At 42.1% G+C, this 12,082-nt stretch overlaps 3 protein-coding genes across 3 annotated transcripts; all 3 read left to right on the top strand.

Annotated features, from left to right (window-relative positions):
* Positions 1-2,840: 2,840 nt before the first annotated feature.
* EAE98_010163 (uncharacterized protein) lies at positions 2,841-4,664 on the top strand (the record flags this gene model as incomplete). Its single annotated transcript, XM_038957784.1, has 3 exons — positions 2,841-2,865; positions 3,099-3,294; positions 3,344-4,664. 3 exons carry the CDS (start codon positions 2,841-2,843, stop codon positions 4,662-4,664), a joined length of 1,542 nt encoding a protein of 513 aa, XP_038805796.1.
* Positions 4,665-5,911: 1,247 nt separating this feature from the next.
* Positions 5,912-7,169, top strand: EAE98_010162 (uncharacterized protein; the record flags this gene model as incomplete). The annotated part of the gene is made up of 2 exons (XM_038957783.1): positions 5,912-6,390; positions 6,461-7,169. 2 exons carry the CDS (start codon positions 5,912-5,914, stop codon positions 7,167-7,169), a joined length of 1,188 nt encoding a protein of 395 aa, XP_038805795.1.
* A 1,526-nt stretch (positions 7,170-8,695) lies between these two features.
* EAE98_010161 (uncharacterized protein) lies at positions 8,696-9,658 on the top strand (the record flags this gene model as incomplete). Its single annotated transcript, XM_038957782.1, has 1 exon — positions 8,696-9,658. The coding sequence occupies one exon, from the start codon at positions 8,696-8,698 to the stop codon at positions 9,656-9,658; it is 963 nt and encodes a 320-aa protein (XP_038805794.1).
* Positions 9,659-12,082: the final 2,424 nt, after the last annotated feature.

The following is a 12,082-nucleotide window of genomic DNA, read 5'->3' as shown; positions in this document are numbered from 1 at the left end:
CCTCGTGGTCAACACTACCAGTATTATCAGTAAATCAAGTAAGAGTACGAGGCAAAACGACTCATACCAAGGTTTTTCAAGCCACCCACCACCATTTAGTCGAGGAAAAGGAGGTTATTGATAAGATGTAAGACTTACCAAAGTTGGAGGGTTGTTCGATTATTTGTTTGCTTGCTTGCTTGAGTGCTTCCTTGATTGATTGATTACTCAAAGATCCTATTGATGGTTGTGACCTGGAGACAATTCTTTCATCCATCAAGTCTGATGGGTAATATGCATCCTCGTGATGTAAGAGAATACATACAACTGTACATACAACAAGTATGTTATGGATTCATGACCCATATACTAGATACTTGCGTAGATACTTGCGTAGATACTTGCATAGATACTTTTATTCAACACGTCAATACCTACCACCCTACCTACCTGGGTATCCTACCCACGATACGGAATAACACATCGGCTTTTGGGATAGATCATAACCAAGAATATGACAAAGTGCTACTACCTCGATTTGAAGCTAAGTACCAGTTGAGTGGGAAAAAGAAGGTTTGTGAAAGGAAGAAAAAGATGGAATACTTAGGTGAAAGCAAAAACATTGAATTATCTTTCCAGATGAGAAAATGAAGATGTAGATATCATTCTCTGATATGTTGTTGTCGATAGATACACTCAACAAAAAAAGAAGAATTGAAAAATTTCACTCCAAGACGCGTTTGTTTGCGCGTTCAACCTTCCCAACTTCCTCTCGAGACTATTTCATAGGTCACATGTTCCAAAGACTGGTTGGCTACGAGAGAAGAAGAGGTACCTGACCTCGAGCTGACCCAGCATTGATAGCCTTGTAAATGAGGCAAGTACGACTTGTGATACGGGATATCCGAGTATTCCGTTCCGTATTTATTACTCGCTTGGAGATACAATACATCCACTCATAAGTCAACTCTTTCTTTATCAAAACTGGAGCTGCTTCAATGATTTTCATGTTCCTGAATCCACAATACTGTATCGATATGATGACTCTTTTCCAATAGTGCATGCTACTCCTCGAGTCACATTCCGAGTAGGGTTGGGCGATTTGATGATATATAATATCGTATATCGCTCAGTCAAATATAATATATAATATCGCTCAAATTGCATTATATTATTATTAATCATAAAATCCTATAAACCCCTATAAAAATCCTATAAAAGGCTATTTTGAAGTTATTTTGAAAAGAAAATAAAGTATATAAATCACATGATTAGCACATGACTAGTACCTGACTTTTGAATCTAATTATACACTAAATTGAAAATTAGAACCCATCAAAAACTTTTTCTAAAAACGACCCACTTTCATTCATCCTGATGGTCTTATTGGCCCGAAAAACACGTGCATAAACTTGGCATAATATTTTATATGCCTCAAAAAGTGTTATAATATGAAATTATATAATCATGCCTAAGATTATATAATTCGCCCAACCCTAATTCCGAGTCCACCAGGTCTAATCGGTTCCGCTTGAGATTCAATTCAAAAGCAGCATCGAACAATTCTTGCCCTTTCTTCGACGGTGTAGACAAGGTTTCTCCAACAATTACCTAGGTAGGAATCTCACCAATTTGGGGTCAAGGCTGCGAGTAGAGAGACTTGAAAAGATCCTTGATGTAATGGAAGAGGCATATATTCACGTACCTACCCCTACATAGGTAATGCTCTCGTACTCAACAACAGCAGCACTTCGGATCTACTACATTACATCCGTAGATGACTCTTCTATCCATATTTCTTCAGACCAATATCACTTCCTCATCCCACTCCCACTCCCTCACGGTGCCTCACCCTCACTCACACCCAAAAATGGATGACTCCGATTTTCATACATCCGAACTCAAGATCCAGACTCATTCCACACCTTGCTGCATAATACAAACATGCAGAAAAGCCTGTACTTTGTAGAATAATTGAAGAACTTCTCCGATACCGGTTTGGGGGAACATGCTAAGCTCCCCCGCAAACACTTTAAATATTAGAATTCTCCACCCAGTCCACTGTTTTCAAGAGTCACAACGTCAAGATACCCAGTAGGAATTCCTTGGACTATGGATCTCCAACTTCGAAGGAAGATCCCCATGTTAGATACTTGTCCTCCTTTTGTATGATACAATGTTCGGTGAAGATTTTCGATGGTTCTTGGGTGGGAATCGTGAGCATGAAGCAAAAGTTACAGCAACTTCAATTCACGCTTCAATGGAGAGTTTCCCCTGGTTTCTGCTACTGCGAGCTTATCAAAGACATTTAAAATGCTGATGTACATGTACAAAAGCAAAAGGCATCCCAGGTAAATCTACAAGCTACAAACGAAACTTATCACTCGTTAACCATTACCCGAGTCATATGGTATGTATGGGCGTATGGATACCGTATAGTAAAACAGTGAATGGCAACACGGCACTTCTCAAAAATATCCTTCCTCACTAATCAAAAGAAAGATGACCACCAGGTGGACTCTTCCCTTCCTCGGCCTCGATTAATAATTCGATATTCCTCCGAATTTAATTGCGGGGAAAACAACCTCATCCCTTGTCCACTTTCTGCAGTAGGTGTCCGATCAATCACTAGTTAAATAAAGTATTCTGAGTCCGGAGTATGCACGCACGGTAAGCTTTGGTTTTGGTTGATTCAAAAGCAGCTCAACATCTCTTTTAATATTTCTTTTCGATTGTTCTCTTGTGCTTCTTACTCTTACTCATCTCTCTCATCCTTACGTCTTGCCTTCTGTGGTGGTATAAAGGTGTTCTGTCAATCGAGTTTGGCCTTTCGGCGGTAGCCAAGAAGAAGGAGTATCAAAATGGGGTTATTCGGATCAAAAAATAGTAAGTGTCAACTTGTTCTTTGCTAATCATTTATATCATCACCATCGTTATTCCATCACAATAGCTTTAGAGCTCCAGTATAAGAAATAGACTCGATGGCAAAAAATTTGTCTGGATGTCTAATTGATCAAGCGATCTACCGAGGATACAATACAATATCTCAGCTCAGCTCAGCTCAGCTCAGCCCAACCCCAGAATTTTACGTTTTCCGAGATGAATCTAACTCGATCCAGAAGAAACGGGATCTTCCCCTCAACCCTCATTGTCGGAGGATCAAGAAGCCGCCTATAAGGGAAATAATAGCTATGTACCAGACATTCCATCCGCGGAGGGTCAACCAGAATTCGATGAATTGCAGGTGGTTTGTCCCCCGCATACAACAGAGGCAAAACTTATGCGAAAAATCGATTTACGTGTGATCCCATTTTTGTAAGTAAAGTTTCCTATGTATCCCCAAATCTCATTCTGACTGTGATAGATGTATCTTGTATCTTTTGGCCTTTTTGGACAGGGTTAATATTGCCAATGCCAAATCTTTCGGACTCTCAACAGATTTGAAATTAACCGGTACGCAATATAACACTGCCTTGACTATCTTCTTCGTACCATATGTCTTCTTCGAAATTCCATCCAATATTCTCATGAAACGTCTAAATCCAAACATTTGGCTTTCGTCCCTCATGTTCCTGTTTGGTCTCGTTAGTATTTGTCAAGGACTCGTACAAAATTTCTCCGGTCTTCTCGCAACCCGCTTCTTCCTCGGTCTATTCGAGGCCGGTATGTTTCCAGGTTGTTTCTACCTCATCGGTATGTGGTATAAACGATCTGAAGCCCAACGTCGCTACTCCTTTTTCTTCAGTAGCACCACATTGGCTGGAGCATTCGGTGGTCTTCTCGCTTCTGGTATTGGGAAAATGGATGGATTGAGAGGATATTCCGGCTGGCGTTGGATTTTCATCATTGAAGGAGTCCTTACCTGCGTTGTCGCCCTAGCATTCTTCTTCCTCATTCCTTCATTCCCAGAAGATGCAAAATGGCTCACTCCAGACGAAAGAGCATACGTAAAAGCCCGCCTCCAAGTAGATCAAGGAAGAAGCGCAGCAGAGCGCAAAATCACTTTCAAAGACGCATGCAGGGTCTTCAAAGACTACAAAGTCATTCTCGGAGGCTTCATGTATTTCGGTATGATCATCCCAGCCTACGGATACGCATTTTTCGCCCCGGGTATCATCTCCACCTACGGTTACTCCCCAATCCAAACACAACTCCACAGTGTACCTCCATGGGCGTGCGCATTCGCATTCGCAATGTGTATTGCTTTCGCATCGGATTTCACACGTCATCGATTTGCATTCACCATCGCGCCGATTTGCGTCGCAATCACCGGTTTCGCTATCCTTCTCACCGTTCACGATAATACTAAACTTCAATACGCTGCGCTATTCCTCGTAGCTATGGGTGCGTACTCTGCCATGCCAGTTATAGTCTGTTGGTTCAACATGAATCTCGGCGGTCACCACCGTCGCAGCGTCGGCACGGCGTGGCAAGTCGGGTTCGGTAATATCGGAGGAATCATCGCTACCTATGCTTTCCTTGCGAAAGATGCCCCGGAGTATAGAATGGGATATGGAATCTGTTTGGGCTTCTTGTGTTTGAGCGCGATGTCATGTTTGCTCTATTTCATGGCGGTCATGTTTGAGAATCGCCAGAGGGAGAGGAGACCGAGGGACTTGGGTCTCACGGAGTATGAGAAAACGGAGTTGGGAGATTTGAGTCCGGATTATAGGTATTTGTTGTGAGGGGTGTTGGACAGAGATGATGATGATGATGATGATGATGAGGGTTGGGGATATGAAATGTAATCAAAATACGAAAGTGGTTAATGGGCAATGGGCAATAATGAAACGAAAGGATATGATACGATATGATATGATATGACAGTATACGAATCGGCATGTATGTATAGCACAGAACGATCGATACCAAAAGTTAATGACTGGGAAAACGTGGGCGTGTTTTTAGTTTGAAGGGTGGAGAGAGAGAGAGGGTATCTAGGTAGTTAATTACCTATGGGTATATAGTTATTCAATTGAATATAACATGCATTATTCACATATCGAATCTCATATGCGCATCGATTGTTTTGTTCCTGCCTCTTTTCTTTTTCGAAAAATAAAATAAAATCGGGAGTGGGAAGGGTAGATTTTGTGTCGAAATCTGTTTCTCGTAAAATTGGATATGTAGCTCCGAGTCTTTGAGTTTTGGGGGTTGGGGTTGGGATTGGGGAAAGATGGGATTGGGGAAAGATGGGATTGGGGAAAGATGGGATTGGGGAAAGGTGGGATTGGGGAAAGATGGGATTGGGGAAAGGGATGAGGGAGAGCGGGGGGCAAGTGAACCCTGGAGGGTGTTGAAGAATATATCTGGGAAGAGAAGGGGACTTGGGTGGGGCTAAGGGGGAGAGGGGGAGCGCTGGAGGGAGGAGGGGAAGGGTAAGTTGTGAACGAGAAGAGAAGAAGAGGAGGATTGGGATAAGGAGTAATGAGATATGCTCGAGTATTCTTGTTACGGGGATATTCCCGACAATATTTGGAGGTCTTGGGATACTTTTGTGGTCGAACGTGAGTGTAGTTTTTGTGTTTCATGTGAATTGAGAATTACTAAACATTGATTTACAGTCTAATAATCGAAGAAACATATTTGGCTATATCGTCTATTTCAACTGAAAACGCACACTGCTCTATGAGATGCCATATACCTACCTAGAAATCTAGGTAGATAGTGAGAAGAAGATACTGATGGTTCAAGGATCGAACATGTTTCGATGAGGCTGAGGAGTTGAATTGAATAATTATATTTGGAGACATCAGATGAGATAGGGGGGCCAATGAATTCTCGCTTTCTTTACTAGCGTGGAAAATCTATTACAGCGCGCTCAGAAATTTTTCAATTTTTCAATTCCAAGCAACGGTTCCTACCTTTTCGACAACGACCGGATGTGAAAGTTTATTGCCTCACTGTACCAACAATATTCTAATACTATAAAATGGCTCGGGAAAAGTGGACAAAGAAGACATCAAAAGGTGGAGATGCGCCAAAATCGCAACCACAAAACAACAAGTCAGACAATAAACCCAATGATGACGACGTGTTAGGATTGTGCAAGATTCTCCTCCCAGAGATACAGGAGGTCATCAAAAAAGGAGTGGTCCCTCATGATAGCATATTACACTCAGTTTTCCGCAACACATTATGTACAGCTGGGGTAGTGCCGGTGATCAGGAGTCTTACTGCGAAAGATAATCCTGAATCAGCTGAAATGACACACCCTGAAGGTGTCACAGTCAATAAACTTACAACTGCAGTGGTTGACTTGTTCAATGAGAATATAGTAAGGAAAAGTGTAATCAATCACGTCCCCGAGCCTCTATCTCACTCCTCCGAACCAAGCGACGATAAGGGTCGAAGCCTAGCAATGATCGAAAGTCAGAAACATATGCGTCTTGAATTCCTTGTCACATCAGCGTAAGTTCGCTATCATGCATTGTACTAGTGCCTGACATCAAATGCGATGCGAACTGACATTTGAGCTAAGTAATAGGAAAGTGCCCGTCGAATTGCCTTTGAACGAGAGGATAGTTTTTATCATGAAAGAACACGAAACATCTGATGAGCCTTACTTGACACAAAGCGACTTCCCAGAGTACATTTCGATATCAGAGGAAGTGTTGATGAGAGCTTGTCCGTTCATACGAGCGGCATTTAGCTACAAGGATATGGGCAAATTTGACGATCCGGGTGACATCTGCATTTACGATCCTGCGTTTACAGCGCACCGGAAAAGATGCGTTGCGCAACGCAAATTGGTTTACCTTTCAGACTTGGTACATTCGTCGTTTCGTGGTACGGCAAAGCATTTGCACTCTGTATACGATTTGAAAAAGATTGACAAATGGACAGCCGATACGTTTTGGAAGCATACGAAGTCGTGGATTTTGTTCTTGAGGGGAAACGATTTCAGCGAGAACATCTCCTCCACTGCAGAGATGGATGAAGTATGCATGCTTGCAGCGTTCTTGGGGGCCAAGAATAATGCAACGACGGCGTTGAGAAATACATATCAGCATCAGAAGGACCGTGCCACAAGAGAGAAACTACATCCACGGCCTCAGACACTGCTGAAGGATGAGCCTGGAAGAAAGAGAAGTCCTCCTGAGAGAGCAGTTCGAAAGAGTGATTATGTTGCAAATGATACATCCAATGAAATGCTCGGTAACACTGGTTGGCGAAGCAGAGACGATTAGATTTCTGATTCTAATCGAGTTGCATCATAACTGCTGCTGTGGTGGCAATAATTTGGGTTTGGGTTTGGGTTTCACTTCTTTGGATGTCTCGCATCATAAGTCAGCATTGAGCTGCTGGCATAAAAAGGTTCATTGGTTCTGTGGTCTGGCCAATACATTGGGGAGCTCAAAGAACAGTATCATGTTAGGCTCTATCTGGGGTATGCGAAGGATCAAAAATACAACAGAGTATTGAGGGCAATTGAATGTCTCGTTCTGCGTTAGGGCGTAAGGAGAAACAAAGATACCAAAGATTGCTGGAAGTATTTAATGTTGGCTGGGCTTTGAGATATGGACAAAGTAAAGGGTACCAAAGAGCGTAGAACAAGTTTTGAATACCCAATTTCGATTGGAGGCAATAAATAGACTGGAGAGCTTGATGTATGGATATATTCTCAAGAAATATCTAATGTTTAGTTTTGATGAGGCATTAAAAAGCAACTCTAGGGGTTGCACCAATACCTCCTCGATCACAGATATTAGAATAAAAGTGAGCAAAGTTTATGTTGCAAAATCAATCCTAAATGGCAGTGAACTCACAAATGAAGAATTTCATCTCAAGAGGAAAGGCCATGGGCAGCTGTAAAGCGAAGATATTTTCATATCAACCTGAGCTTCGTGGTTGCTCGACCCACCGTTTTTGTCGATATTAGCTTCGGGTAACCTTAACCTTAATCAAGGAGACAACGGGGCAGTGAGAATAACCATAAAATCATGTAGTATCATACCCATATGCAACCCAATCTCCATTAAGATCTCTTGTATGGATGTATGAGATACTCCTCAACATGGCGAGCATTGCGAGGATGGCTGGTCGTTCTGATAATGGATATAATTCCGAATAATGGGCTCCCGTGATTGGTGGAGTCGTCCTGCTTTGTCAGCCCCGCCGTGAACCTGCATGATCTGCGCCTCTTTTATTTCGTGCCTTGCAGATTTCTTCAAGTTTTCTACTGTTCTTCTGCTGAATCCTGCGCTTTTAATTGACATGTACTTCTTGCGATAGGTCACTGTACCATCAGGTACCACGCCATTATTCTACACCTGGTGCAGCACCTCCGGTCAGAGTACAATCTACAACCTAATATCTACATGATTGACCACACAAGACTTCGGTTCACCGGGGCTACTCCCTACGGCGTCCCTTCATTACAAATGGAATGACTCCGTTTCCCCGTTGCAGAAGCTTCATATCTACAATCATAATTGTGCCTTGACCTACCTCGTATCTGGTACTCGGCAAGGAGCGGGGCTAAAAAACCTCGATGCATCTTACTCCTCCCACTCTACAGATTCAATTTTTATATGCGAAGTTCGCTGTCATGGGCAATCCACTTGCGTCGCTGTTAATCGCGCAGGGGCAGCAAGGCTGCCTAAAACTTCTTCAAGTATTTAAGGAGATGAACCCATTGCAAACATCATCTGTCAACTCAAATTTTATCTTTCTTCGTTTACCACCACTCATTCATTCATAGTTGAATTACAATATGTTGTTCTCTGCAGCCTCGATTCTACTCCTCACAACACCCGCTCTCGGGCAGACCCTTAATGCCTGGAGACAAACCGTCTACGGAGAAGGATGCTGCAGCTACGCGGTAGATGGGAATGTAACGACTTATGATGAAATTGACTCTTTGCCAGAACGTCTTGCTCTTCTATTCAATTTTGAAGCCAAATATATCGGTTTTTACGTTCAGTCCTCCGGTGATTACATTACCGACTACTATGTTGAAGCTTATGAGCCAACGACGGGCAAAGATATTATTGTTGGAAAGGTTTCCGGCGCTACCTCTAACTTTACTGTTGTCAATTTTTACAACTCTGCTGGCGCAGCTGAAATCTTCACAGACACGATGTTTTTCCATATCACTGGAGCATCTGATGGAGGCAGTACCACATTTGTGAACGAGATATATCCCATCTACTCAGGCGACACCATTGTATACCCCCCCGGACAATCCGCTCAACCCTCACCAACTCAAACATATACAATTCCAACACCGACTTCAACCGTTTTCCCCACACCCACAGCTCCGGGTATAACCCTCAATGCCTGGCCCACCATCTCCGCCACCAAGCCCATCGTCCAGGACTCCGCATCCTCATATGTCGATGGAAATCCATCCACCGGCTTAGTCTCCTCACGATATTTCCTTCTTTTCAATACGCCAAGCACATACGAAGGATTCTACATCTTATCTCAATCGCCCAACTATATCACCGACTATTACGTCACGGCACAAAACCCTATCACATATGCGAATGTTGAAGTCTGTCGCGTCACGAATGCCACGTCGAATTTCACGCTTTGTGCATTTGTGGATGAGGATGGGAAGGCAGGGTTTAGAAGTGCAACGATCTTTATCTATCAAGATGGTGCGGAGCAAGGGGAACTTAATGAGGTTTATCCTATTTGGCCGGGCGATGTGGTTGTAGACCCTAATGCTTAATGTCGGAATGAGTTATGATATGATAATGATAATGGATGTGTTTTTGTTTTAAGGAAGGGGTTGACTGAAAGGCTTTTGGGAGAACTTTCAGGAGAAAGGGAGTGTATATCAAAGATTTAGATATGTTGGGACCATAAAAAGTGATGAACAATGTCAGCTACCAAGATTTCTCCCCATCCCTTGATATTTTTCTTTGTTAGTATTTCCCGCGAGCTGAACTTCCATCTTAGTTTGGACACCGCAGAAACTTCATACTTTTGGATATGTGAAGTGACCAGGACTTGACTCTCTTGATCTTCCGCAGGCATGTACATTCTTAAAGTTGCGTAACAGTATCTTTCGTGAGGACTTGCTCGGAATACATATTCTATTTACTAAAAATTGCACTAAAGGTTTAAGCTATTTCTCTTGAGTGTGAAAATGATAAGAGATCGGGTATTCAGCACAGTCTTACAGATAACAGAAGATTTCAAAACTAATTACGCTGTATAGCAGATGGAATGGAATCTGGAGGATAGATAAATGCCATTCAGAGATGCTTTGGGTATTTCCACAGATCATGACTTCTCATCGCTAGGTATTGTCCAGGTGTGAAGTTGATCAAAAATGCAATATGATCTATTGATCTTGATTAACAGCGAATTTACTGCTTCATATTGGAGCCCAGAAACAAAGAATCACCACCAAAATGCAGAGGATTTTAGGTTTCTGGCATATTGCTTTCTTACTCCCAAAGTACACCATTTGCTTTTGTCGCTGTGTCTTGCTCATGATCTCCGGTTGGTAGATGTCTGGAAAGAGAAGGGGGCCGAGTGTATGGAATTGACTATGAACTGAATCGGCTGAGTGTGACTGATGATGAGAGTTGATGACAGTAAGTTAAGATGATGAAAATGTTAGATGGACGGGTATTATTGCTCTGTGATCACTCCATATCACTCTATGTTCTTCTAAAGTATCCAGTATTGTAGCATCTTCGTTGATAAAATATGAATATCTGCGAACTATCTACCAAACTAAGTTATATCAATTTTGAATGGATGATTTACGAACAAGTCAGAATAATGATTATTTCTTCACCAAACGCTCGTTTAGATCCTTCAAGTATCCACTCCTCACATGATTTTTCCACGGCTTTATTAACCAGAGCCATTATCCGCTTTGCTGGCATGCGTCGTGTAAATCATCTACGGTTCTCGAGTGAATGCTGCAGCAGACCTTATGGTTATCCGTAAACTTGATTTCATCTACAGGTTGGTAATGATAGACGCTAGGGATAATAGCAGGGCAAGGGCGAAGTGGTGTGGTAAATTATTTTGACATTACAAATTTTTGGATATGGGATGATTCCTCTTTCTGTAATGAGAACATGAGCATCATGTATAAAAGAAAATACCTGCAATAGATCCTGTCGAAGGGTACCTAGGTACCTAGGTAACACATCCAAAAGTTAAATTATGTAACATATCTATTAATAGTATTCGCTATTCATTCAACCGTCAAGATACTACATGTGTTTTAACCGAGCATATATCCCCAACAAAAGTCCACGGTGGGTGGTGAAGTGGTTAATCCCTCTGCTCCGTAAGGAGAACTTGTTTGTATCGGAGATAATAGCTGTCGCAAGTTCTCCGCCCACGGAATGATCTGTTAGTATCGGAGATAATAGCTGTCGCAGATCATTCCAAGTGTTTGTTTTTTGCTTTTTCTATCTTTTTGTGGAGCTCCTTTTATGCTGTGGTTCTTTTGCAGCTTCCTTGGCTTCATGATAAGTTGTGTGATGACAGTCATCTTGACTTCACTCTTTTCGATCAAATTCAATATTCTGACGAGTGTTGTGGACTGGTAGAATGCCATGTAGCTACACACGAATGTTACAGGTCACAAGGTTTTATTTCTTGACTATTGATGATTGAAGATATCAAAACTCACTCCTCTAATAAGCATATAACAACTTGAATTAGGCGAGTATATCCAACAAAAATCCACGGTGGGTGGTTCGGTGGTTAAAGCCATCGGCAAGAAGCAAAACCTTGTTAGAATCAGAGATAATAGCTGTCATGAGTGAGCGGCCCACGGAATGCGCTTGTTAGAATCAGAGATAATAGCTGTCATGAGACATTCCACGGATTTTTTTGAAGTTTCTTTTTGATTTTTTGTGGGTCTCATTTTGTGTTGTGGTCTTTCACAACTTCACTTGACGACAACGTACGCGACGACAGGGTTTTTGACTTCACGCTTTTATGATGATTTTTTTACTTTTTCAAGGATGTGTGGAATGGCAAAAGACCATTGAATCATACACAAAGGTTCCAAGTTGCAAGATTTCATTTACTGTTTGTTTGAGGTCAAAGATATCAACATTCACTCTTTTACTACGCTCATGAGAAGTACTTCAGCTAGACAAGTATGTACAGCAAGAGC

The sequence above is a fragment of the Botrytis deweyae genome (assembly GCF_014898535.1).
Source record: "Botrytis deweyae strain B1 chromosome Unknown BDEW_034, whole genome shotgun sequence".
NCBI lineage: Eukaryota > Fungi > Ascomycota > Leotiomycetes > Helotiales > Sclerotiniaceae > Botrytis > Botrytis deweyae.
This window is presented reverse-complemented; position numbering and strand designations above follow the sequence as displayed.